Source organism: Carya illinoinensis, chromosome 1 (genome assembly GCF_018687715.1).
Source record: "Carya illinoinensis cultivar Pawnee chromosome 1, C.illinoinensisPawnee_v1, whole genome shotgun sequence".
In the NCBI taxonomy this organism is placed as follows: domain Eukaryota; kingdom Viridiplantae; phylum Streptophyta; class Magnoliopsida; order Fagales; family Juglandaceae; genus Carya; species Carya illinoinensis.
In genome coordinates this window covers 41,931,375-41,959,255 of record NC_056752.1, presented here as the reverse complement: position 1 = coordinate 41,959,255, position 27,881 = coordinate 41,931,375, and the positions used below count along the sequence as shown (strand labels likewise).

The following is a 27,881-nucleotide window of genomic DNA, read 5'->3' as shown; positions in this document are numbered from 1 at the left end:
TTTATCATTCTTACCCGTTACCTTGTATTTCAATTGGTATGTCCCCCCTTTATAGTAACAAAAGAAAGCATATGAGGTCCTAAGTTCTCGATCCCCTATTGCCATCAGTGCAGCAATGCTGTAACTAATGCCACAACGTAAATGAGTGACATGTAGCACACTTGAATACTCACATCCTGTAGTAGTGGTAAACTTTATTTATTATTATTATTATTATTTTGTAGAGAAAAACAAGGATAAAAGAGAGAAGATAATACATCCAAGATATCTTTGGAAAACATCTGAAATGCCAGAGACCACTTTATGAGTTTTAGTACCCCATCCTCCCTGATGTGTCATTGGGGTAACAGATATACAACTTCACAACAGATTCAGTGCACATCTTGTATTGCATACAAAAGAAAAAAGAAGCAGCTTCATATCTGCTTCAAGATGTGCCCCCCACCAGAAACTTTAAAGTCGGACGGATTTTCCTCAACATTAAGAACATTAACTTTCCCATCGACCACCAATGCAGACCATCTACACCAGAACAGTAGCAATGTCTTAAAAGTTTAACAAGCTTAGTGTAATACCCACCAACCATTCTTGCCTATGTTGAATGAACAAGGATCTCTCCATTTCATTTGAAATGATTTCCAAGAAAGTATATGATACAGGGGTTATACCTTTGAGAGCGAGGTCCAAGTAAAGCAGCAGATAGATCTTTCTCCAATCCCAAGCTCTTATGGAAGCTTCCATCAAAGTCCCCATAAAAGTCAATCTATCAAACCAAATATTTGAAAAACAAACGATGTTGCTTCAAGACATCAGCACATCTAATTATGAGGAAAATACAAATGTTTGACATAAACTACCAAAATTGACACTTTATACTCTCTGATTCCCATTGATTACCAAATACCACTCTCATCCAATTCTAACTGGTCATATTGATGAAAAATAGATGAAAATAAGTAACATAATACAATATTAACAATTGAATTTTAGCGAAGCTGCATATTATATGGTAGTTGGAGGGTGCAACGAGTCAGTTTTAATAGTTTAAGGAGCACATTGCAAAGTGTGTTGCAGGTGGAGACAAAAACAGTGAACAGTGCACCGAAAGACACCGAATGCACCGTTGCACCGTTTGCTCTTTTGTATTGTTAGGCACCTCCCCACCTCCCCAAGCATCATGCAGCAAATTGCTGCAACGTAGTGATCTGCTCTCCTATAAATAGGAGAGCTCAAGTGTGTGGAGAGGGCAGCAGAGAAGTGTAGAGAGAAAACAGAGAGTGTGTGCTGCGTGTGTGCAGATAGTGTGTGAGAGAAAAAAAAAAAAAGAGAAGAGAGTGGGTGAGCAGAGAGAAAATTTTTTCTGTAAAAATCATTTCATAGTGAAATAACAGCAGCTATGGACGTAAGCAATTGCCGAACCACGTTAAATTTCGTCCCTCCTTTATTGAGAATCGTCTCTGTGTCAGAACAGCTCCCAACAACTGCTATCAGAGCACTGGTTCGAGCTGTCCGAAAATTCAAGTTGTTCAAAATCAATTTTTGACAACTCCACGGTGTTCCTCGCGTCAAGACGAATCCGTTGCCGCAAACGGAATCGAAAACGGAGGTCAGACTAGGCTACACGCGCCCCTAGAAGATCGGCGTGTGCATCTGCTGCAACCCACGCGCCCCACGCGCTCCGGAGGTTAAAGACGCGTGCAACACACACGCCCACGTGCCCCCCACGCGCGCTAGAGGTTGAAGACGCATGAAGGACACGCGCCCACGCGCCCCCACGCGCCCTAGAGAGGTTCGGCGCGTGTGTCACACGCGCCTCACTCTCCCCCACGCGCCACAGTACTGTATGCGCGTATATTACACGCGCCCACGTGTTGCCCACGCGCACTGTGAAGCGCGTGTATCTCACGCGCCAGACAGATCAGAACCATCCGTTTTTCAGATCTGTTTTTGGCTAGATCTAAGTCATTCGGAATTCGATTTCGACGATCAAATAGTGGTTTCCAACTATTTGGATCATTCCGGACTCATCCGTACGGTCGAAATTTTGAGATTCGGCATCAGTACATTGGATCTGAACCATCCACGTGTTGCAGATCATTTTGGGCTAGATCACGCCAGTTGGAGTTCCATCGCAACGATCAAATAGTGCTGACAAACTATTTGGATCATTCCGGACTCGTTTCCAGCTAATTCAAGTGTTTCGGACGCAATGGTGATCTTTGTTTGTTTGAATTTGAACTCATTTGTAAAGTTATGGCTGGAGAAAAAGCTAAAGGTGTTGGTATCGAGAAATTTGACGGTACAGACTTTGCCTACTGGAGAATGCAGATAGAGGATTATCTCTATGGGAAGAAACTACATCTTCCACTCTTAGGAAGAAAGCCAGATGATATGAGCAATGAAGATTGGAGTTTCCTTGATAGACAAGTGTTGGGAGTCATTCGACTAACACTGTCAAGATCAGTTGCACACAATGTGGGAAAGGAAAAGACCACGGCAGATTTGATGAAAGCTCTATCGGACATGTACGAGCAGCCATCAGCCAATAACAAAGTGCATTTGATGTACAAGCTATTCTACTTGAGAATGGTAGAAGGAACTCCAGTTATTCAGCATCTGAATGAGTTCAACACCATCATCAATCAATTAGCTTCAGTGGGGATTGAATTTGATGATGAAGTACGTGCACTGATTGCTCTAGCTCAATTGCCAAAGAGCTGGGAGGCCATGAGAACAGCTGTCAGCAATTCTTATGGCAAAACAAAGATGAAGTATCAAGATATCCGGGACCATATTCTTAGCGAGGAAGTTCGCAGAAGAGACACAGGAGAAGCATCAACTTCCAGTTCTGCCTTAAACCTCGAGACGAGAGGTAGAGGAGCTAGTAGAAGTTCAAATCGGGACAGATCGAAGTCCCGAAGAGGCAGAAGTAAATCTAGGTCCGGAAAACAAGTACAGTGCTGGAATTGTGGCAAAATTGGCCACTTCAAAAATAATTGCAAGGAAGCAAAGAAGAAGAATGAGCATGACTCTGTTAATGCCACAACAGAAGATCTCCAAGATGCCTTACTTCTTTCAGTCGACAACCAAATTGAATCTTGGGTGTTAGATTCAGGAGCCTCGTTCCACACTACAGCACACCGAGAAATCATACAGAATTATGTCACTGGTGATTTCGGGAAGGTGTACTTAGCAGATGGTGAAGCGTTAGAAATCGAAGGCATGAGAGATGTACCAATCAATCTGCCCAATGGAAGTGCATGGTTGCTACAGAAGGTGCGACATGTTCCCAAGCTCATGAGGAACCTGATTTCTGTAGGACAACTTGATGCTGATGGGCATTCGGTACTATTTACCGGTGGCACGTGGAAGATAACAAAAGGAGCTATGGTAGTAACTCGAGGCACAAAAACAGGTACTCTATACATGACTTTAAGTATTAGAAATACTATTGCAATTGCTGATGCAAATGCCAACCTATGGCATCAAAGGCTTGGTCACATGAGTGAGAAAGGAATGAAAGTACTATTATCCAAGGGGAAGTTACCAAAGTTGGAATCAACTGATTTCGACATGTGTGAAAGTTGCATTTTTGGGAAACAGAAAATGTTAGTTTCCTGAAGAATGGTAGAACTCCAAAATCTATAAAGTTGAAGTTGGTGCCAATGTTTTAAAAACCGTTTCGTTCTGGCCGGAATAGCTGGAATTTTTCGTGCCGGAACAGTGACCGGAATGGGATAGGTATCTATTCTGTTCCGATCAATTCCGGCCGGAATTCCGGTATTCCGGCCAGAATAGTAATTCCGATCCCCAAAAAAAAAAAAAAAAAAAAAAAAAGATAGCTCTCTTGTAAATAAGTTGAAAAATAATGAATAAAATTATACTTTTAGAATTCAAATACCCCTTTTCGTACACTAGAAGTATTGTTACTTTTAATAATCTGTCTATTCTTTAATTTTTTTCCTTTATTTTTGTGTCTTAACTCAAGTTTATGATTTTTTTCAATATATATTCATTTTATAAATCTTTAATTCTTCTATATATATACACATATACATATCACACACTTACATATATATGTATTTATTTTATTAATTGTTAGTTTATATATACATATAAATATTTATATATAATATATAATTAATCCCGAAACGGTACACCGAAACGTACTGGTACCGAAATATTCCGTTCCAGTACCTCAACCGGAATGGTCTCCGGAACGGATTTCAAAACTTTGGTTGGTGCATACAGATTTGTGGGCGCCATCCCCAGTCGCTTCTCTTGGAGGATCGCGGTACTATGTTTCATTTATTGATGACTCAAGCAGGAAAGTATGGGTTTATTTTTTGAAAAATAAATCTGACACATTTGATACTTTCAAGAAGTGGAGAGCCACGGTTGAAAATGAAACAGGCTTGAAGTTAAAATGTCTGAGGTCAGACAATGGAGGAGAGTACATCGATGGAGGGTTCAAAGAATTCTGTGCTGCAAATGGGATTAGATTTCAGAAGACTATTCCCGGGACACCGCAGCAGAATGGCGTAGCTGAACGCATGAACAGAACTCTCAACGAACGTGCCAGAAGCATGAGGCTGAATTCAGGATTGCCTGAATGTTTTTGGGCTGATGCAGTTAACACTGCAGCCTATTTGATTAATCGGGGACCTTCAATTCCCTTAAAGTTCGATCTACCAGAGGAAGTCTGGAGCGGAAAGAAGGTAAATCTTTCCCATTTGAAAGTTTTTGGCTGTTTATCATATGTTTACATAGATTCTACTGATCGTAACAAGTTAGAAGCCAAATCTAGAAAATGTTTTTTCATCGGTTATGGTGATGAAGAATTTGGCTATCGATTTTGGGATGATAAAAATCGCAAAATCATCAGCAGTAGAAATGTGATATTTAATGAGCAGATTTTGTACAAAGCTAAGTCACAAGCTGAATCTGAGGAACAGCCAAAGACACCTGAGGTTGTTGATTTTGATGTTACTCGAGTCAACACTGATCAGAACGAGGATCAAGAAAATGATGATACACAGATCGAACAACGTACACCACTCACTGCTACTCGAAGATCTTCAAGGACAATCAGGCCACCACAGCGGTTCTCACCATCTCTATACTACATCTTGCTAACAGATAGTGGTGAACCGGAAAGTTATGATGAAACTCTACGAATTGAAGATTTGATCAAGTGGGAGAAAGCCATGCAAGATGAGATGGAGTCACTGATGTCAAATCAGACATGGGAGCTAACTAAGCTTCCAAAAGGCAAGAAAGCTTTGCACAATAAATGGGTGTACAGAATTAAAGAAGAACACAATGGTAGCAAGCGCTACAAAACCAGAATGGTCGTGAAGGGGTTTCAACAAAAAGGTGTCGACTACACAGACATTTTCTCCCCAGTTGTAAAATTGACTACTATCAGGCTAGTGTTGGCAATTTTGGCTGCAGAGAATCTACATCTTGATCAGTTAGATGTGAAGACTGCATTCCTTCATGGTGATTTGGAGGAAGACATTTATATGCACCAGCCACAAGGATTCTCAGTGGAGGGAAAAGAGAATCTAGTTTGCAAACTGAAAAAGAGCTTGTATGACCTAAAACAAGCTCCACGACAATGGTACCTGAAGTTTGACAACTTCATGTGCAGTAATGGATTTACAAGACTGCAGGCCGACCATTGTTGCTATATGAAGAACTTTGACAACTCTTATATTATCCTACTGTTATATGTGGATGATATGCTCGTTGCAGGGTCAAGCATCGAGGAAATCAATGAACTGAAGAAGTAGTTGTCAAAGCAGTTTGAGATGAAGGATTTGGGTGCTGCAAAACAAATCCTTGGTATGAGAATTATTAGAGACAGGTCTAATGATACTCTCAAGTTCTCGCAGGAGGAGTATGTAAAGAAGGTGCTTAGAAGGTTTAACATGGACAAGGCGAAACCAGTAAGCACACCCTTAGCTAGTCACTTTCGACTAACTAAGGATCAGTCGCCAAAGACGGAGGAAGAGCAAGAATACATGAACAGAATACCCTATGCATCTGCTATTGGTAGTCTTATGTACGCCATGGTCTGTACAAGGCCAGATATTGCACAAGCAGTGGGAGCTGTGAGCAGGTATATGAGCAATCCAGGAAAGCAGCATTGGGAAGCAGTCAAGTGGATTTTAAGATATCTACAAGGCTCTTCAGATACGTCACTATGCTTTACAAAAGCAGGTTTAAAACTACAGGGATATGTAGATGCTGATTTAGCAGGTGACGTTGACAGCAGAAAAAGTACTACTGGATTTGTGTATACGCTGGGTGATACAGCTGTATCGTGGGCTTCTAAGTTACAGAAGATTGTTGCTCTCTCAACTACAGAAGCGGAATACGTTGCTATAACTGAAGCAGGGAAGGAAATGGTTTGGTTGCAGTCATTCTTGGAGGAATTGGGAAAGAAGAATGAAAAAGGCATTCTGCACAGTGATAGTCAGAGTGCTATTTTTCTTGAAAAGAATCCAGCCTTTCATTCCAGAACAAAACACATACAATTGCGATACCATTTTATCCGATCTCTTCTCGATAGTGGACAGCTGATACTTGAGAAGATTCGAGGAACAGAGAATCCAGCAGACATGTTCACAAAAGTAGTTACTGCTGACAAACTGAAGCTGTGTATAGTTTCAGTTGGACTTCATACTTAAAGGCATGACTTGAAGTTGCTGTGATGATTGCTATGAAGATATGTAGACTCATTTGTCTCCAAGTGGGAAATTGTTGCAGGTGGAGACAAAAACAGTGAACAGTGCACCAAAAGACACCGAATGCACCGTTGCACCGTTTGCTCTTTTGTATTGTTAGGCACCTCCCCACCTTCCCAAGTATCATGCAGCAAATTGCTGCAACGTAGTGATCTGCTCTCCTATAAATAGAAGAGCTTAAGTGTGTGGAGAGGGCAGCAGAGAAGTGTAGAGAGAAAACAGAGAGTGTGTGCTGCGTGTGTGCAGACAGTGTGTGAGAGAAAAAAAAAAAAAAAAGAGAAGAGAGTGGGTGAGCAGAGAGAATTTTTTCTGTAAAAATCATTTCATAGTGAAATAACAGCAGCTGTGGACGTAGGCAATTGCCAAACCACGTTAAATTTCGTCTCTCCTTTATTTAGAATCGTCTTTGTGTTAGAACAGCTCCCAACACACATTGCAAAGTGAACGTTGGAGGATGAAGAGTGTATTTTTCCAGCTACTTATTATTGCTTCAGATGAAAAAGTGGGCCACAATATTACCATCCTAATAAAGCAGCATCAACTATAATATTGTATTATTAGACTGCTGAACACATTATCTGAAGAGAAACTGACAAATTTAGGTGAAGTGATAGTTCAAGCATGTCAACTAAGTCACAAGCACAACAATTGAGAAAGCGGGAGATGCGAAACTTAACTACGTAGAGATTCAAATGCAAGTGAACAAATGGAATTAAATACTTGGCAGAAAACAAGCAACTCAAAATACGTTAAAGTTGGTTATTTTGACGGCAAGGGGATGAGACTTCAGGATAAGCTTACAGAATCTTCTTTAGAACTCTTTGTACTTGGACCTTAGCGGTTGATTTCAATGGTTTGGGGCTACATGAGTTCCTTATATCCATTGTTCATACCTAGATGTGGTCTCTAATCTTTGTATCAGGCTTTTGCCTTCTTTTGATAATATAATTTACTTTACTTATCAAAAAAACAATTTGATAAGCTTACAGAATCTTTGGCTTCAAGTTTCTCTGCCCAGGCATTCATGGCATATGGATCATTAACGGCAACACAAATTACAGAATCAACCTTTTCAGCCCTGAACTTATCAATGTTGTTCTTGTAACTAGGTACATGCTGCTGTGAACAAACTCCTGTGTATGCACCCTGTAATATGGTAAATGCAAATCATTAATATACTTCTAACCAAAGCATCAGATTAGATTATATTGCAAATATAGATTAGGATTCATCTCTGTCTTGAACATAACTACATGAAGAATATGATAAAGTAAATTCACTAATCTTCCATTGTAAAAATCATTATTCATAGCAAAAAAATTTCGAAAATAAAGCAAAGAAAAAACTACAATCAAGATAACTACTTTAGATTTACTGCTCAATAAATTTTAAAGCCGCAGTATAATAGCATTACTTTGAGATGATCAAGAAACTCGTTTTGATAAACTCACTGATTATAAATGATGAGCAATCAAATAGCTTCCAGATTATGGCGCCAAAACATAAACTTTTGGTTGGACAAAGTTCCAGAACTTTTTGAGTTAAGCATGTGGAACAGCGAGAATATATAATCTGGTCGGTTAAAATTTCTGATTCTGATGATTATCACTGTTTTATTGATATAAATTCCACACCAAGAGCCTTCATCATTTCCTTTTCATCAAATAATAACATAATTCCTTAAAGATACACAAAATTGCAATGATCGTCAAACCATATGTTACACACTGTGTTAAGCTTCTGCTTTGCAAATAAGTTTCCTGCAGTCCTCAAGATCAAGTATTCAAGAAATCAAACACACCAGTCCCAAGAACAATTTTTTTTTTTTTTCTCTAAATACCAAAGTGGGTGCTCTCCATATACCAATCTACTTGCCCTTTGCTTATATTATTATATAAGTATCCATTGTGATGTGCCCATTACACACCTCTTTTACAGTTATAAATATCTTTTATACTCGCATCAAAATGTAACTCAACTAACGGATAAGAAAAACCATTCCATCACTTGCCTGCATTAGCTTCAAAGAAAGTTTGGCTTATTGTGTTAAACCCAATTCTAGTGACAGTCCAGCCTAACTCACATCTCACAGTCCAGGAGATGCTCGAGACTTGATCTCACACATGAACTCTCATTCAGATAAGGATATGGACAGAGCCTCACCAACCTAATATACATATCATCAAGATCATCCCAAGACGTTACTGCTAGCTAAAACTTAGTTATTAGATAAGCTCTAATCTTGAGTTATCATCTGTTGTAAACTTTGAGATGGATACTATGTCTACTACCTGATTGTATTATATATACATCAACACACTTTGTGTTCTAATTAAGTTGAACAAAACCACTCATCATAGATTTCTTTCATATTGGAGCTGAACAAAAATCATCAAAAGGAGTATTATCCAACTGAACAAATATATGTTACATACAGATACGGAGTAACTTACAGGGAGCCCAAAGATGACCACTCTTTTGCCCTGGAATATCACGCAACAAAAGTCCCCCCAAAAACGTAGAAGAAAACATTAGATTAACAGTGGGTCTCAAAATATAAAATAAAAAAAATAAAAATCAATTTTAGTTCTGAAAAAATTGAACGAAATGAAAGGTTGATAATTTTGAAGAACAAACCCTGAAAATGTCTTTGAGAGGAGTGGTGGCGAACTTAGAGGACACACCCTCATCCCAGGTACGAGCCTTCTGCAGAAAAACATCCGGTGCGGCAGCAACAATGTCAGTCCCCGCCTCCACCTTCGTCGCAAAGGCCCTAAACGACATCGCCCCGGTTCTGATACATCCCGCCATTGACTTCATGGAGGAAAAGCTTGTTCGCTTCAGAATGATGGACGCCATGGGATTGGGTTGGGGGCCGGCTCAACTCGGCCGGTTGAAGATGCTAGAGGAGTGATGGTCGGTAACGCAGGAGGGAAGTGTCTTGAGTATTGAGGGAGAGGATGGAAACCATGGTTTTATTAGTAGAACGGCCCGTCCAGGTGGAAAGGACTGCGAGTCTGTGATCAGGACAGCTTCAGCTGGGCTTGCAATAGCCCTTCTTAATTGTTTTTAACGAGGCAAAGTTGAAACAAAAAGATACAAAGTTGTAGTAGGTATTAATACAAAAAAAATAAAAAATAAAAAAAATAAATTGTAGATCTATTTATAAAATTGACATATCTTTATAAAATTCGTCAAATTTATTTGTCAAATTTATTTTATAATAAAAATAACTTTACAATTAGACATACTATATTAAGTGAAATTAATTTGTAAATTTACTTTTATGTAATCCTATGTAGCTAAAGTATTTCTTTTCTCTAAATATATTACTTACTGTGATATTCATTGTGGTTATAAAATCAATTAAAATATAAATATCATTTTTTCTATTAATTGACGTGATAAACTTCCACTATTTGTGAGTTCAACTATTTGCAAGGTTGGATTCTTGTCAGATTCTGGTTACTTTTGAGCTCTTTCTGCATACAAGATATAAGCTCAGTGTCCACAACATATTAGAAAAAGATCTAATTGCAATACTGTTCTAGTACAGCTCAGTAACTTTGCGCCATATGCAAGAAAGGGAAGGGGAGGGACGTAAAAGTATACTGCAGATACAAGAAAACCAAATCTGCTACATTGTGACTTCAGTCCCCTCCCCATATCAATACAAATGGGCAGTGAGAAGAACATGTCCGCCCGCTTTACGCAACATGGTATAGCCGCAGGGTTGAAAAAGAGTCTATCTAGTAACTTCGGGGGATCTAGAGCAATTCATGGTGATCAGCAGACAGCCACCATCCCATGGTATTCATTCATACCCACAGCAAGCATCAAGAACTTCTAGGTCCCTATAAAAGATCATAGTAAAGTTAAATCATCTCATGAGCAACCTGAATTCCTTACATTCAGATGCAAACAAAAGTCCACCAAAACAGCATTTGAGATTAAATCTATCGGTTTTCAGATTGTTATCCATAAATTTAGCATCATAGAAGTGCCAAAATCTGGTTATAACATAAAGTGAATTAAAATTAAATATACAAGGTTAGTTAGGCATACATTATTTATTTCAATCAGATTCCAACCCTACTCTGGTTCATTATGAATGTGATAGATGAGAGCACTTCATCTTACACCTATGGGAAGAAGGATTTAGTAACACTTCAGTTCAACTGCAAAGCTCCAGATATTTTCACTTGGGAAGTTATGAGCGCTACATCAAGCCTTTTTTTTTTTGATCGGTAACTACATCAAGCCTATTTAGCATAATAGATTGGAATGCAGAAGTAGTTTACTTCCTAGATGTATGGATCGATGACACCGTTGTGAACATAATAATCATAACAAAAAAATGCCTCACGACTAGAATTCAAGGAAGAAGGAAAACTCCAGACATCAACCTAAACGTAAAAAAAATATTAAAAAAAAGGGGTGGGGGGGTGGGTTATGATAAACCGGCAACCATCCTATTAAAATTGAAAGAAGCACATTTGGAGCATTTTATATGCAACAAAAGGCCAGTTTGAAACCCTAGCTAAATATAAGAAAAGAAAAAGGGACCGGTTTCCCAGGTTAACCTATAGCAACAGATCAATAAATTTGAACTCACCAACTGGAAGAGAGATAAGAACTACATAATTTTTTTTTGATAGGTAAACGATAATATTAATATGAATAGGCATAGCCCAAGTAAAACAAGAATTTAGAACTACATAATTTTATAATCCAGAAACCGATCTTAGGTGCATTTTCTGCATAATTGTTTTGTTTTCTTTTTTTATGGATCATCAATATCACATTATGAACACTGAAAAGAACAGGTCAGATTGGTCAATCATTCAAGCTCGTCTTTTTGCAGGTTTAAAACAGATATTCCTCAGTAGTAAAAGAAAATAAACAACATGGGAGGGGCGAGGAATATTTTGAAAAATGCTTACTCTTTATTTGTGCATGCCACTTCTCTATACTTCCATACCAATTCCACTGGAAGCATAGAGTGACAAAACGTATTATACCAGCAGCAACAACCTCGACAAAAGCCATCAGGAATGATCTCTGAGGGGAAAAACCAGCTGTCGCTATAGACAGTAACAGACCCTCAAAGTTGCAAGGAATAATAAAGCGACCAGATTTTATGCCACTTAAAGCTCTCTTGGCAACTTCATCAGCTTTCATTACACCAGAGGAGGCTGCAATGATACTGGTGAGCTGTGGTCTTCTCTTGTTTTCTGCAATCAGTGGGCACAAATCCAAAATTCGAATTTAGCAACAGACAACACAACAGATTAGAGTCCTGCAAAGTCGGAAGTAGACACATGCCAAACAAGTCGGGTAACAGAGAACCACACATTGGTGCCTCATACACATTTTCTACCGAAGGATACATATAAATAACACACAATAGTCATCTTAATCATAACCTCATGCTAGTGAAAGCAACGAAAGATGTAAGTTGGCCATTTTTAAATTAAATAGGCGACACGCAAGGACGAATGTATCATATCATCGATGCAGATCTCGGAGTACCATAAATTTTATGCACCGTTGCGGTCTGTAAATGCCTACATGATTATCATGTAAGATATTTATAATTTAGAAAAGCATAAACTTCTCACATCTAAAATGAATGACTGAATGAGTTGGGAATATTTCTCACGATTCAACGTGAGCTCCTAAGTCCTAATCTTATCATGCCCGTCACCTGTAGCAGTACAATGTAACACCCATATGTTGGAACCAAGAAAATAAATTCTTCAATTTCACACCTTCGACGAGGCCGGGAGTGTCAGTGTCCGGAGGGAATATAAGGGAGACATGAATGTCATCCGCAATGACCTCTTGTTGCAAAGCCTCTGCCAAACCCCGGAGCCCAAACTTGCTGGCGGAATAAGCTGTGTAACCGTATATGCCCACCTGCACAGATACAAAACAGTCGAAAATACTTTTGCTATGTGATAGAAATAATTCACTTCAATTTAATTGAATTCAGTTCTGGTTCTGTCTCGGCTAATCCTACCTGGCCGGCCTGGGACGACATGAGAGCGATGGAGGCGGGGCCACGGTCCCTCCGATGAAGCTTCATGGCAGGTAAAGCAGCTTTGATCATATTAAAAGTCCCCATCAGATTCACGTCCAACATGAACCTCACCTCATCCAGTTCTTGCCTCTCCAGCTCCTGAGGCACGAACACCCCCTGATTCACGATCAACACGTCGATTGGCCCTGCCTTCTCCACTGCCCTCGAAATGGCGTCGTAGTCCCGCACGTCGGCCGCGAATACCGCCGCCTCGATGCCCGTGGCGAGCTGGATCGCCTGCTTCGCTTCCTCGAGCTTGTCGAGGGACCGGGCCAAGATAGAGACGCGCGCGCCCTCCGACGCGACCTGGTGAGCCAGGGCGAGGCCGATCCCGCTTGATCCGCCGGTGATGAACACGTGGCGGTTCTTGATTGGGATCCTGACGGGGCGAGGCCGGAGTATAAGGTAGAGGAAGAGGAAGAGAGACAGAGGGAGGAGGAGGAGAAGAAGGAAAGAGAGATAAGCAAGGTTGGAGTCCGCCATTGATGGAGCTTCGAAAAAGTAATCCAAAGAAACGGAAGCGATGTGTTTGGCTTCGAACTTTATCTGCTGTTGTCGTTCATGTTCTCCTTGTGGAAATATCATGAGACATGAGTTTGACAGTAAAATATACCGCAAACTAGGATTTCAGTTTTTTCCCTCTAGCATTTTAAGATGCATTTTTGTTTTGATTAATACTACTCTCGTCGTCATTTTCTTATCACCACTTCATCATTTTATAATATAATATTAAATAATTAAAAACTATCTATTATAGGGCTATACAGGAATCGACCAAACCGGCCGTGAATTGATCAGACCGACGGTCGGAATACGGAACCGGCAAAAAACCGGTCGGCGGGCGAGAGAAAATGAAGAGAAACCGATATCGGCGGTTCGGCGCCGATTTGGCCCCCTGGGAAACCGCTGAACCGACCGATCCGATCTGTTTATTTTTTTTTTCAAATATATGAATATAAAACGACACCGTTTCAAAATGAGTTCATACCCCCCCAACCCCTTTTCTTCTTCCCCGCACCTGTTCTTCTTCTCTGCAACTCGTTCATCATCCATGGCAGACAACGGCACCGGTCTTCATTCTTCTTCCACAGCTCCTCCTCATTCACAGAAGACGCCGACCGTAAACCGACCACCGCGCCGACGTTTATCGAGACCGGTATGATCGGTTTTCTCTCCCCACACCCTCAATTTCGGCCGGTTTAAGAGGGACATTGGAGAGTTCGGTGATGTCTCGGTTCGGCACCGAAACCGACGCCGAACCCATCGGTGTACAGCCCTAATCTATTATATATTTATAAATCTATTATTTAATATCGACAATAAAAAAATTGACAATAAATAGATTTTTTATTTAATAAAATTGTCACAATACTTTATATTAAAAGAATAATTCTATTTATCATACTCACACAATATATTTATTTATTTTTATTTTTTTATTTTTTATAACAAATATGTGATATATAGATGATAATTAAAACAACTCAATTAATTTAATAAAAATAAAATAAAAAAATAATTTTAAAATATATAAAATTAGTAGTGTGTGATTATAAGTAGCGTCCTCAAATGATCTGCCCTAATTTGCCACATCAGCAAAGCACACATTATGTGGAGTGTGCGTATCAAAACGATGAGCCGTTTATCAAGAAAAGATTTGTGAAGAAGTAGAAATAGGGGTAAAATTGAGTAACGTTACAGGCATGATAAATTTTATTATATGCCATTTTACGAAGTGTTACAAATCAAAACTTAAAAAAAAAAAAAACTATTAAAACCTTAGCTTGTAACGAAAGAATACCATTTTACCAAGAAAAATAGAAAGAGCTTTGACTGATACAACATTGAAAAAAACAATACAATTACCTAAATGATCAGATACAGACCAATATAAAATGCCCAAACAAATGAGAAGGTAATTGATCAATAGAAGAGAGAGAAGAGTAATGCCCTGCAACCCCTCAAAGCAAGCGAAATATTGCAATGGATAAACGAGAACAGGGTTAAAAGTTCAAACATCTTCCCTTGGGCTATAATACTTCCAAGGAGGCTGTAGAGACTTTTGAGTCCAATTCACCACCAATAAAGAATATGTTTCAATCATCAAATCTTGAAGATTTTAATTCATAGCAAAACTGTAATCCATGTTTTAGAGTAAAGATCTCGGCAAAAACATTTGAACTGAAGTTTAAGACTGTTCATCCGGGCTGGATTTTTGTCCGGCCCGGTCCAGAATCCGCATAACCAGATTTCGGTTCCAGGTTTCGGCGCAGAGTAAATCTGGATTGGAACCCACATCATTAAAACCGGATTTATCTGGTCTGGATTCGGGTGGAAAATCCATGTTCCATATTCCTAATCCGGTTAACCGGGTTTGAATATAAAGAAAAAAAATAAAAATAAAACCCTAGTTTCCTTCGGTCCTTCCCCTCCCCGCCCCGCCCGATTTAGTCTCGCATCTGCTCTCTCTCTCTCTCTCTCTCTCTCTCTCTCAACCCTAAATACGAAACCATAGCCGCTGCAGTCGTGGTGACAGGCAGACACCCTCTTCCCCCCACCCCACCTGGTCTTGGAGAGAAAGCCAGAGAAACTCCTCGAGAAAGTGCGAGAAAATTAGATAATAAAAACAAAGCCATATCTCTCGATCTCTCTCCGCTTGCTGCCATATCTCTCTAGACGCACGTGTGCCAGCTCAACCAATCGATGCGATTTCAATCGCCCAAGACTCCCAACAGGTCAGTCCCCCAATCTTTCTCTCTCGTTTTCTCTCGCAGATCTGCAATCTATTTTTTTTTCCCCTTTAACATAGGTCGTTTTCCTCTATTCTGCCCAGATCTAGGAATAACTCATTTAGTCAGTTTATGGTTTAGATTCTCGTGCCGTCGTCTTCGTCTTTGGGTATGTTTTCCTCTATCTATTTCTTTTGTTCTCTGTTTGTTGATTTTGATTTAGAATATATCGTATATTGAGTTTGGGCAAAATTGGTGTTTTAAAAAAAATATGTACTTGTTTAAGGTGACAGATTGCCTTATGAATGGAAACAATTTCTGCAATCTTTGCATGGAAATTTCTGCAATCTTTGAAGGTATATAAAGACAACATAAATGTTTAGATATGATCCATACCATCTGCAACCCTAACCCTGAGAAATTGATGTTTGTCCAATAGTAACTAATCATGCAATTTGCTCTCAGTGTCTCCTAATTGCGCTACCTCAGTGCCTTGTAAATGTTTCATTATTTGGCTCTTTTTCATGTGACCTGCCTTGCTTGTTCATGCTTTTGATGATCATGATGCCCATCTCCATCAAATCAAAGTTAATCACTTTGCTTTGGCTTTACATACAAAAACTTCATTCCTCGTGAGTGTCATATCAAACAGAGTTGCATTTCAACTAATACAAGAATATTTAGATTTATTTTTATGCACTTATAATATATTCTATATATTAATGTTAAAGGCTTACAACCTTCTAACATTTCATATCTTGATGTTTTGACATTTAGTCTTCGGGCTTTCAAGATATAGGGATTTTGTAGACTTAGAATGAAATCTGTGAATCGATCAAAGTGAATTGTCCCATAGCTGAATTTCTAACAAGGAAACTTTATTGTGAAAATTGCATTTTCTGGAATTGGTTTTTGTGTGACTTATTATGTTTTCTATTCAGATTCAAATGGTGACTTGTTATGTTTTCTATTCAGATTCAAAGGGTTGGTTTTTGTGTAAGAGGTAGCTTAATGAGATAAAAAAAAAAAAAAAAACTTGGAATGAAGTAGGGCAACAAACCTGCCACAATCAATCAAACTTGGTAGTCTAAAATCACCCCCGGTACCTTAACAAAAAAAAAAAAAGATTTTTTGGCATGAAGATGATCTTAATTTGGTTGATTCTTTCTACTTGGATGTCATCTATCAAAGAATCTAAAGTCCAGGCGATAACTTTCTTCATTACAAGAGCATGTTAGAGGATTAGATGGATGGCAAAAGAAAGAAGCTAACTTTGTTTTATTTCACTCATAAATTATGCTTGTTCAGCCAACCATATCTTAGTCTACCCATAGATTTACTCTTTAAGTTTTTGTTTTTTGCAGGATCTCTTTTGGCTCAATCACTTGAAGTTGCTATTTGGTGTGGAGATTAAATCATTGATGGAAATGCATTTGATTTTATAATTTATATATTGTAATTTTATATTTTGTCATGTATAAATAGCAAATAATGGAATATAGAGTGGATTGCATTATGATGCATGCATATATGCATATATGAATATTTAGTTGGTTATAGCGTTAACTTATATGTATGTATTAATTATAATTAGTTGATATTTTTATCATCATGGACAATGATATAAAAAATATAAGCTTTTATATAACAAAAAAATTTTTCATTTCAACAATATTTCTTGAAAAAAATTGCAATAAATATTGGATTTTTTATAAACATTTTTTCAACATAAAAAAATTAAGAACAGAATGATTTCAGTAAAAAAAAAAAAAAAACCGGTTTTTATCCGAAACCCGGATTTCCAGGTTGTATAAATTCGGGTTAATCCGGATTTTGGATTGGATCATAACCCAAGTATAACTGGGCTGGAACCCGGTCCCGATTTTGAACCCCGGTTTCGGCCAAGATATACCTAGATACCCGGTCCGAAACCCAGTTGAATACCCCTCAGTTATACCCGGATTAGGCGAAGCTCAAGAAAACTGAAAAATTATGAAAAGAAAGGAGCAAAGGAGCAATCACGAAGCCTAATCAACCCTCCACATCTAGCCAAATTCAGGTTTGACCCAGGCTGAAAACCTGAATCGGAATTCGGTTATACCAATCCGGCCCAGATGAACGACCTGGATGAACAGCTCTACTTTTGAGGCCCTGTCCAAATTTAGTTTTAGCTTATCAGCAGGATGAGGCAGCCATTTAACCAAAAAAATGCATAAAATTTAGAAGGAGACATGAATCACATGAACTATCAACTAGGGCTGTTCATACGGGCCGGATAAAATCCAGCCCGGTCCGGAATCCGGATAACCGGATTTGCGGTTCCGGTTATCGGACCGGGTCAAATCCGGTCCGGAACCCGTATATTAGAAAACCGGATGAATCCAGATCGGGTACCGGATTATAAACCCGGAACCCGGATTTAAAACCCGGTACCCGGGTTTATAAAATGAAAAGTTACCGGTGCGTCGGTAGGGTTTCTACTGCTTTCTAGTTTCTGCTTCTCGAGTAGCCGCTCCCCACCCCCCCTTTCGAGATTTCTCCCCAAGACGTCCCTCCTCTCCCTCTCTTTCTCTCTGTTTGCAAAGTTTATTTTATAGACGACAGAACTGACACTCGTCCTCTGCTGATCGAAGATCTGTTACTCGCGGCCATCATCTTCTACTCGTTTGCTCCGTCGTCGACTTCTACAACCCAAGGTTAGATTTTTGCTCCATCATCTTCTACTTCTTTTTGTTTCTAGAAACATCTATGACCATGTTCTTCTTTTTGTTTTGTTTTTTTTTCTTTTTCCAGATTTGCAGAGGGTCCCAAATCAGTGGATGCCGGTGGCTATCGGTGAGATCTAACAATTTTTTTTTTCATCTGTGGGTATTTTTTTTTCTCTATTTTTTTGTTCTGTCTTTGGTGATTTTGAGTTTTTTTTTTAAGAGGATGTTAGAATGTTTGAGAAGTAAAATTGTATACAAATTTTTTAACGAACTCGACTTTTTCTCCTATTATCTGCATCATGGTACGCATGTAAATAATATAGAATATAGACTCAAATGGGTGAACTGGGTCTCTTTGTGCTTGGATAGATCTGGTAGATCTAGTGATTTGTCAAATGGGATTTTTCAGCCTTTAAATGGATGATGATGGTTGCTTTGAGGCAGTTTGCAAAAGTTTGCTCATTTTATTTGTCTGACTTCGCCCTCAACGGCTATGATGAAGCGTGTGTTGGCTATAGGAGACAGAATCATAAGCTTTGCTAGCTGAGATGCTAAGAATAATGAGTTTTAACTTTGCGTCTACAATCAGTTGTGGGTCTTTGATCTCATCTCTCTCAGCACCCTTTCTCTGGCATACCCACAAAGAGATAGAAAATGGGGTACTGCTAAGTAGTTTAGATCCCCAGAGATCAGACCTTATTATTCTCGATGTTGACTAACAAATGAACATCAAAATGAATGTGTTTTAAAAGAAAATACACATTGGACTGACTTTTAATTATCTTGACATTTTTCATTTTGTAAATGATCTCTCTTTGCATTTTTCATTTTGTGGTTTTTCATTCTGTGGTAGTAAATACTAAGATCATGAACTGCAGGTTCCAATTCTCCTTTTTGTTTCATAAAATTGTCTTTTCTAGTCGCTTTTTTATTACAAGATCAATTGTGCGGTGCCCATGCCTTCCCATTTTTCATGGTTGTGATGACTCGAGACCCTATTTTGGGCTTTAGATCTTGAAGGTGTTGAAGGTGTTGAAATGTAGGCTTCCTGCGTAATACTTATTGGTGCTTTGCCTGTTGTGTCTCAAAGTCTGTCCATGTCCAGTAAGTATTGCTTGTTGATTAAAATTTTATTTGATCAATGCAGTTTTAGTTTTTAACTTGACAAGGTAGTTTTTATTGACGATATTTTTTCCTTCAAGAAGGGATTCTTATATTTATTTGCTTAAAGGCATGATTTTTGGATATTTTACTGTAAGGTGCATGAATTTTATATGATGGGCATGACTATTTGACTTGATATACATTTCAAATCTAAATGTTCTTCTCCAGGGTTTCTCAGTTGGACTAGCTAATGCAATGCAACCAGCATGCAGCAATGCAACATCTGCTGATTCTATGATTAGTTCTAAAGCTGAACCAATACTTCGTTTAACGACAATGCAAGCGCATTCAAGCCTTCTGTTTTCTGGTCTTACTGGAGAGAGTAGTGCTAGAGATGATCAAGATTTTTTTTTCTTTTTAGGTTAATGTTGTTTCTAGTGATAGCTTATATGTATGTGTTAATTATATAATTAGTTTATATTTTTATCATCATGGACAACGATATAAAAATTATAAGCTTTTATATAACAAAACAATTTTGCATTTCAACAATATTTCTTGAAAAAATTGCAATAAATATTGGATTTTTGTTTAACATATTTTCAACAAAAAAAAAAATAGTAACAGAAAGGCTACAGTATTTATTTAAAAAAAAAACCCGGTTTTGATCCGGAACCCGGATTTTCGGGTTGTAAAAATCCGGATTAATCCGGGTTTCGGACTGGGTAATAACCCGGATATGATTGGGCCGGAACCCGGTCCGGATTTTGAATCCGAATTCCGGTCCGGGTATACCCGGATACCCGGTCCGAAACCCGGTTGAACACCCCTACTATCAACTTTCTTTGTAAGACTTTTGTAATAAGAATTGTAATATCTTTTATATTTTGTTGCAGGAAAGGTTTAGGACAAATAATTATAGAGTATCTTTGTCATAATGTTAATGGAAAGCGTATTAATGAATGTATGTTGACAAACTCAATGTGGGTTATGGCTATAAAGTTTTTTTTCTTTTTTAGTGCTGCTCTGTGGACATGTTTTGTATGAACCTCTTGAATGTAATCTGCTAGGGACAAGAAGAGGACCAGAGCAGTAGCATTTCCAAAGATCCCGAACGAGAAATGAACAACATCCATTGTCCTCAATGTTTTCTCCACCAAATCTTGTGTAAGTAGAAGGAGAACCAGATTAAGATAGGCCCTGAAGTAGTCAGATATCTTTTTTTATTTCTTGTTTGTATGGCAGACGTTTAGGAATTAGAGGTAAGGAAATATAGGAAGCAGCAGAGTAAGTTGTAGATAACGAGGTGAAGGTTTCTTTATAAACGGCTATGCAATGAGCGGTAGGCTTTAAAGTTCAAACCTTTCCTTTAAGGTGATTAGAGATGTTATAAGAATGTATAAATTGTTGGGTGGCACTACAACCACCGTTCTTAACTCCTGCTGGGAGTTACCATTAGTCATGTTAGTGTGCTCTATTTTTTATTTTTTATATAGATTTTTTTTAACACTTTTAATGATTTCTTTTAAAAAAAGTTCACAACATCATTAAACACTTTTTTAATCACGAAGTACAAAAAAAAAAAAAATGCGAGCAGTAGCTCCCTGTTAGGGACCTCGATCAAGTCCTTAAACACTATGATTTTTTGATCTCACTTCGCCTTGTGATGATTGAATTTTCCTTGTTGTCTTGCTTGGACTTGAACAAATTATGGCAATGAAGGGTTCTTTTGTTAATGAACGTATGGTGTTTAGTGAGGGATTTGATGATGATAATAAGTTCGGGTAATCTAGGTGATGAATTTGTGTGTTTGATGCAATGTAGGATGGCTTGATGATGACCCTTGGTGTTGGCACCACTTGGGTGATGATTAGGGTTGGTATGATGAAGTGAGGTTAGGGTTTGAATGGTGGATAGATAGGGCTACGAATTTTGGAGGAAGTGTTTTAATAAAACTAGGGTTTTGGTTAGGTCAAGGATGGAAATGATCTTAGAGTTTGTAATGTGTAGGATGAGATCTAAAAGTGTAGGAAGTATTTTAGGGTTCAAGGGAATTCAGCTAGGGTATGTAGAGGTAGGGGTTCTAGGGTTTAAGTGGGTTTTAGAAGAACTTCTAAGATTTAGGAATTGGTGGAAGCTAGGGTTAGGGTTTCCTAAAATATAGGAAATCCTTAAGGGAATTAGGGTTTATGGCTAGGATTGTTGGAAGAATAGATCTAGGATTTTATGGCTTTGTAGAATAGATCTATGATGAGATTTGGATCTATAGAGGCTTAAGAAGTGTTTGGTAGGTAAGAAAGTGTATGGAAAGTATATGGTAAAGGGTAATTTGGCTAGATTTCTTAGGAATGGTAGATCTAAGAATGATGTGTTTGAAGAATATAGAAAATATAGATTTGGGTTATGATGGGTGTAATATGTGTTTGTGAGGTGAGAAAGTGTATGGAAAGGATGTAGGAATGAGTAGAACAGCTAGATCTCTTCGGAATGGTTGATCTAGGATGTTATATAAATGAAGAACTAAGGAATTATGGAATGGAATTGGCTAGGCGTGAATGGTAATTGGTATGGAAGATTATGTAAGATGTTATGGTATCAAAGAGAAAATATATAAATATCAAGTAAGAAAATATATGAACAAAGGATAAATGAACTCAACCAAGGAAAGATGAAGACTTTTTTTTGGTACATATGGATATTTTGAGAAATCAAAAAATAGTAAGAATAAGACTTAGAATATGTTTGATACACAAGAAAATGTAGATGAACAAATTAGGAAAAAAATAAGAACAAAGATAGGTAATTGAATGGTAAAAGGAAAATACTCATAAGATTGATAAATAATTCACCACCGATTCACGAATTGCACAATGATGAAAAAGATAAATGAATCATTACCTATTCACGAAATGCAAGATGATGATTATCTCCTTGCGATTTACGAATTGCACCCAAGTAGCCCAAATGCCAAGTACCAAAAGGGATCTCAATAACAATAATTCATCCTCTAGGGAATTTGCCAAAAGATCTACTTAATGGTCCTATTTATAGACTTACCTAGATGGAAATCCTAATAGGTTCCATAAATAATAAAATGACTAAAATAATTAAATAAACAAAGAAAATAGGTGTGGGGCCCATGGGGGCTCACAGCATTGGCCTTTGATGGCTTAGGTTGGCCCATGGCATGGGCCATGGGCAAGTTGTACGTGCGGTTGTCATGGCCTAAGCATGGACCTGGGCGTTGGGCTACCCATTGGTGCTGCCTGACATGGCTCGCATGGCCCAAGTAGGTGGTCTAGGCGTTGGCTTGCTAAGACGTGCCTACTGGTGTGTCATGGCCCAATGATGGAAGCTTTACTAGCGCTTAGGTATTTACAATCGTATTGGTTGGATGAATCAAGGGTATCTCGAGGTAACAATAAGATCCGAATTGGTTGGAATATGAAAATCAAGACTAATTCGAGCTAGCACTCAATTCTCGAAAATAAGAGATTAAACTTTCATTTAAAAAAAATAGCATAATGAAAATACAATGCAAAATCTAAATAAATAGAGTTAGGGTTTGGCTAGCCCCCAATCTAGATCTCAATTCAAAATAATTTAAACTTCTAAATCTAAGGGAATAATCCCTAAAATTAATGAAATAAATCTACTAATTAACAAATTGGTAAAATCTCTAATTTTTAGAAGCAACAACTCGATCACTTCCTTCAACCCTCCTCATCCCTAAAATCAAGGAATTTGCCAACAAACTTGTCAAACTTTCTCTAAATCGCCTCATCCCCTAAAATCAAGGGATTTACCAACAAACTCGGTCAACATCTAAGTGGTAAGTGGTTGGTTTTACGCAACAGGCATGCCACTAACCTCACTAGGTTGTTGTTGTGCATGCTGGAGCATGTCCTGACATGACCTTGGCGTGCTGATGGCCAGGCCAAGTGTTGCTGGTGCAAGCTGAGGCATGTCACTAGCCTCACTAGTGGCCTGGGCATGCCACTGGGCATGCTGCTACTATGTGCATGGCCCAGGCAGGTGGCCTAGGTGTTGATGCTATGCACATGGCCCAGGCAGGTGGCCTTGGTGTCGGGATGCGCACAGTCATGGGCATCAAGGGCATGCCATGGCATGCTTGCTGGGATGTTTTGGGCGCAGCATGTCTGTGTGGTTGACATGGGCGTGCCATGGCATGCTACTGGGATGTCCTAGGCGTGCCGTGGTAGGAGCCATGACATACCTGTGGCATGTCTATGCGGTTGACATGAGTGTACCATGGCATGCCTGCTGGGGTGTCTTGCATGAAATGCCTGCAACATGTCTGTAGGGCTGACACAGGTGTGCCATGGCATGCCAATGGTGCTGTCAAGTCCGTGCCATGGCGGGGGCCATGACATGTCTGTTGGGCTATCATGGGCATACCATGGCGGGAGTCATGGCATGCTGGTGGTGCTAGCAAGTGCGTGCCATGGCATGTTGATGGAGATGCAAGAAGGACCAACCACTTGCCACTTAGAGGTTAATCGAGTTGTTAACAAATCTCTTGATTTTAGAGACGAGGCTTGTTGGCAAATTTCTTGATTTTAGAGGATGAGTCAAATCTCTTGATTGTATGGGATGAGACAAATCCTTTAATTTTAAGGATGAGGCAGATTGGAGGAAGTGACCGAGTTGTTGTTTCTAAAAATTAAGGATTTTACCAATTTATTAATTAGTAGATTTATTTCATTAATTTTAAGGATTGTTTCCCTTAGATTTAGGAGTTTGAATTATTTTGGATTAAAATCTAGATTGGAGGAGGGCTAGCCAACTATTTATTTCAGTTTTGCATTGTATTTTCATTATGCTATTTTTTAATAAAAGTTTAAACACTTGTTGCCGAGAATTGAGTGCTAACTTGAATTAGTCTTGATTTTCATACTCCAACCAATTCGGATCCTGGTATTGTCCCAAGGTAACCCTTAATTCATCCATCCAACATGACTATAAACAGCTAAGCACGGGCGAGGCTTCCATTACATGTTTGTGGGGCTGTTATGGGCGTGCCATGACATGCCTTTGAGCGTACTGATGGGCTGCTGGGCATGCTGATGAGCTGCTGGGCTGCAGCTGGGTGCGTTAGAGGATGTCAACTATAGTGTCAGGGCATGGCCCATGGAGTTGTCAGGACATGTTAAGGCATGGCTCATAGGGCTGTCAAGGCATGTCAGCAACGGTATCATAGGGTTGTCAAGGTATGCCAATAGTAGTGTTAAAGGACTGTCAAAGCATGCCAATGACAGCAGTGTCATGGGGCTCTCATGGCATGCCAACATCAATGTCATGGAGCTATCAGGGCTAACCATGACCTAGTCAAATGAAAACATGTGAGCCACATTCCAATTGACCCATGCATTTCCCACAATCTTCCTAAGGTATGCACTAGACCTTTAGAGAAGTCATTTAAAACTAGACTTGACCCCATAAGTGGCCAAATCTCAATTGTCCATGTATGTCTACGACCTTGTCTTAGTACAATTTTTGTTGGGGTCTTGACACTACCGCTCTAGGGGCGATGAGACTAGCATTATTCTAAATTGTTAGGGGTGGAGTTTGTTCTTTCCAAATTTGGGTGGGTTCAAATACTGCATCATTTTGGACTATTTTTGATCTCATCGTGCCAGTTGGAGTCCACCTTTTGAAAGCTACTGCTTACCAATTGTGTGTATAAAGTCATAGGGGGTGGGAAGGAGTGTGGACACCCACAACATTCATATTGTCTGTTAAATGATTTAGCAATTGTTTGAAACTTCGAAGAGTGGCACCTATATATGGAGGAAGTGTACTGGTATTTGATTTCAAAGCAGATTAAAGCAAATACTCCGTACCTAATCCATATCTGTACCTTTGTTTCTACTCCTTTATTTCATTCTGTGCGTTTCATGACTTGATCACTAGTTTAGTCTAAAATAATATATGTTCTAGCCATCTAGCCAGACAAATTTGGGATCTCAATTTCTTCATACGGAGTTCCGTTTTAAACAAAATGTCATTTGACATGAAGGTTTGCCAACTATGGAACTGATAATTTGGCAAATTGAGAAAGAAACTGAAATGTAGTTACATTAACAAACGTTATAATACCCATCTTTTGTTTTTATTAATCCTATATATATATATATATAGCAGTTAAATCTTTGAAAATGGTACTGGGAACTCGTTTGATTGAAGGTTTCATTGAACAATTTCTATGAGAAAGTATTGCATTATATTTCAGGCATTTTCCACGTACTCAAAGGTGGGGAGTATATGCAGTAAGAATCGATGAGAAGTTTACCGTTGGCTTTCAAACAAAGTTTAGTGTAGGATGAGAATCTGGGGGCCATGGCGCCAGACACACCTAATAGTGTTAGGCTAAAGCTTCCAAATAATTGGTAAAAGCAGAGAGTAAGTCAACAGAATATCATGAGAAATGGTAAATTTGAAAGTTTGATGCCTGCAATTATGCATCTATCTTCTTGCCGCTAGCTCCGACGGAATCCAATAACCAGAGGGAGCTGGAGCATATTTTGGTATCTTAGTTTCTTTTTCTTTTAGGTTGGATTACAACCAGAAAATTGCTCAAAAGCTGGGGCTACGCACAGAATCTCTCTTTTTTCCCCCTTTATCCTTGTGAAAACATAAAATCTTCTCCCCCACGTAGATTCAACCAGCGAATGCACTTAACTTTTGAAGGTTGCAGCTAAGTACATCTTTATCCTAACTGAAAAATCTGGCTTTCATCATCTCAGCAAAATAAGAAGAGCAAAAGAAGAAGATTGCTGTGATTTGAGCGGTTCAGTCACTTAAAACCAAAGTCTTTTGTACCATTCGATGTTGTATTATTTATGTCTGCAGGTGTGGACCCAAAAGAAGATACAAATATTTTGCCATTAACGTTGCCAACTATCTTCTTTAATAATTTGGTCATTGTTGTCTGTTGAACAGCAGAAGTTCTGTGTCTAAAAAAAAATGAAATCGATGATCAATCCCTTAACGGTACAATTAAAAGCTTAACCTCATGTGTACCAAATACATAATTAACAGCTAGCAATACATGCCTATCTTTCACAAATATTGGAGGGGAGTAGAAACCTTTTGACAAACCTCTCCATGATCGCCATTTACAAATCTTAATATTTTAGGATTCTTGCCTAATTATTGAATTAGTAGAAATTATTCAATTATACATTTCATAAGGGTCGACTCTACTGATCATCAACCTTTTCTCGGTTTGAAAGAATGGTTCGAAGAATCTTGAGAAACCATCCTTGAAGTATCAGGCTTTCTACGGGATATTGTGTTGTAAGAAGCAAATGATCTTCCTTGTCTGTGCTTCCTTCTAGGCTGTGACAACTGAGGGATGAAAACTCCGGTCCCTTTGCTTTCTCTTCGGCATGTTTGCTCGTACAGAATTGGAGGAAATCGCTCTGGTGGATGGATTGCTCGAGAGTAATTCTGCATATATATTCACAACCACACTCGCTAACCTTTCTTACCATATATAAGAAAACTCAACTGTGTACGTACGTAATACGGGAAAGTCCTACTTCCTAAACGTTTCAAGAGATCGAGGAGATGAAGAAGAACCTGGAAAGACACTGGACAGTTTGCAACTTGGTCGTCCTCCTCGTCGTCCATGATTAGAAGAGAGATCTGTTTGTTTAAATCTGCGAAGAACAAATCATCTTCAACTTCCACAGCCCCTTCCATGATCTCTACTCAAACTAGATGTAGCAGATTAAGATCTTGTTTGTCTACTGGGTACAAGGTCAGGGATGAAATTCTATGCTCTTACATTTTTTAGTATCTCTAGCTTCTTTCTTTCTTTCTTTTTTTCTCTTTTCTCCAACTCAATGAGATAAATAGGGTTTAAATAGGGGGAAGAGTGGCCTGGGATGGGTAAGTTGAAGTATTTCATGGATGTAGCAGCAGCAGTGGTAGTAAGAAAGAAGTAGAGATACATGTGCATGTGGGGTGGTGGGGTCGGTGATATAGTTGGAAAATCTGGCTAAGCCCCACTTAATCCTCAAGAATCATGAAGTGTGTTATGATATTATCCAGTTGAAGAAGGGATGAGGAACAGCCGGCAGGTACCCACGCCCAGCTATCCGATCTAAGATAGCCTTAATCTCCACCACTCTTGCTTGTCATTCAGAGCCATCTCTCTCATCCTTTACCCAAATGACACAAGCTACGTATATGGTTCATAATTCATAGTCCTCTACATCTTAATAAACTAAATTTTTAATGGGGTAATAATGTCCAGAGGAAACTTTGGCTAGCTCTTTATGCGCAGCTCAAGCACTAAGATATCCAATAAATTAACTGGCGGCAGAAATTGAGGAAGAAATGAAGGATGTTTTAATATAAATGAAAGTTACCAAAAAAAAAAAAAAAAGCAGAGAAATTGAAAAGGACCTGTGCAAGTAGGACCACTGGTCCACTATTCAGTAAAGAAAGAATGAAAAGTTTTTCTTTTTTAAAATTG

At 38.8% G+C, this 27,881-nt stretch overlaps 3 protein-coding genes and 1 long non-coding RNA gene across 6 annotated transcripts; 1 reads left to right on the top strand and 3 right to left on the bottom strand.

The window, feature by feature from the left end:
- Positions 1–182: 182 nt before the first annotated feature.
- Positions 183–9,791, bottom strand: LOC122274731 (peroxiredoxin-2F, mitochondrial-like). 2 transcript variants are annotated; one of them, XM_043083743.1, is made up of 5 exons: positions 9,390–9,791; positions 9,188–9,235; positions 7,740–7,898; positions 669–763; positions 183–522 (listed from the first exon to the last, which is right to left on the bottom strand). In XM_043083743.1, the coding sequence occupies exons 1-5, from the start codon at positions 9,609–9,611 to the stop codon at positions 417–419; spliced, it is 630 nt and encodes a 209-aa protein (XP_042939677.1). In that variant the 5' UTR covers positions 9,612–9,791; the 3' UTR covers positions 183–416. The 2 variants fall into 2 exon arrangements, with proteins under 2 accessions (XP_042939677.1, XP_042939686.1); XM_043083752.1 differs by having other exon boundaries at positions 9,206–9,235; positions 9,390–9,782.
- Positions 9,792–10,200: 409 nt separating this feature from the next.
- LOC122274724 (3-dehydrosphinganine reductase TSC10A-like) lies at positions 10,201–13,482 on the bottom strand. The gene is made up of 4 exons (XM_043083733.1): positions 12,775–13,482; positions 12,524–12,671; positions 11,696–11,986; positions 10,201–10,606 (listed from the first exon to the last, which is right to left on the bottom strand). Exons 1-4 carry the CDS (start codon positions 13,417–13,419, stop codon positions 10,599–10,601), a joined length of 1,092 nt encoding a protein of 363 aa, XP_042939667.1. The 5' UTR covers positions 13,420–13,482; the 3' UTR covers positions 10,201–10,598.
- A 4,382-nt stretch (positions 13,483–17,864) lies between these two features.
- On the top strand, positions 17,865–19,924 carry LOC122274719. 2 transcript variants are annotated; one of them, XR_006228316.1, is made up of 3 exons: positions 17,951–18,259; positions 18,357–19,375; positions 19,604–19,924. It is a non-coding gene; the product is annotated as an uncharacterized LOC122274719 (long non-coding RNA). The 2 variants fall into 2 exon arrangements; XR_006228315.1 differs by having other exon boundaries at positions 17,865–18,259; positions 18,357–19,924.
- A 6,429-nt stretch (positions 19,925–26,353) lies between these two features.
- LOC122274713 lies at positions 26,354–27,557 on the bottom strand. The gene is made up of 2 exons (XM_043083723.1): positions 26,981–27,557; positions 26,354–26,848 (listed from the first exon to the last, which is right to left on the bottom strand). The coding sequence occupies exons 1-2, from the start codon at positions 27,101–27,103 to the stop codon at positions 26,609–26,611; spliced, it is 363 nt and encodes a 120-aa protein (XP_042939657.1). The 5' UTR covers positions 27,104–27,557; the 3' UTR covers positions 26,354–26,608.
- Between the last annotated feature and the right edge of the window lie 324 nt (positions 27,558–27,881).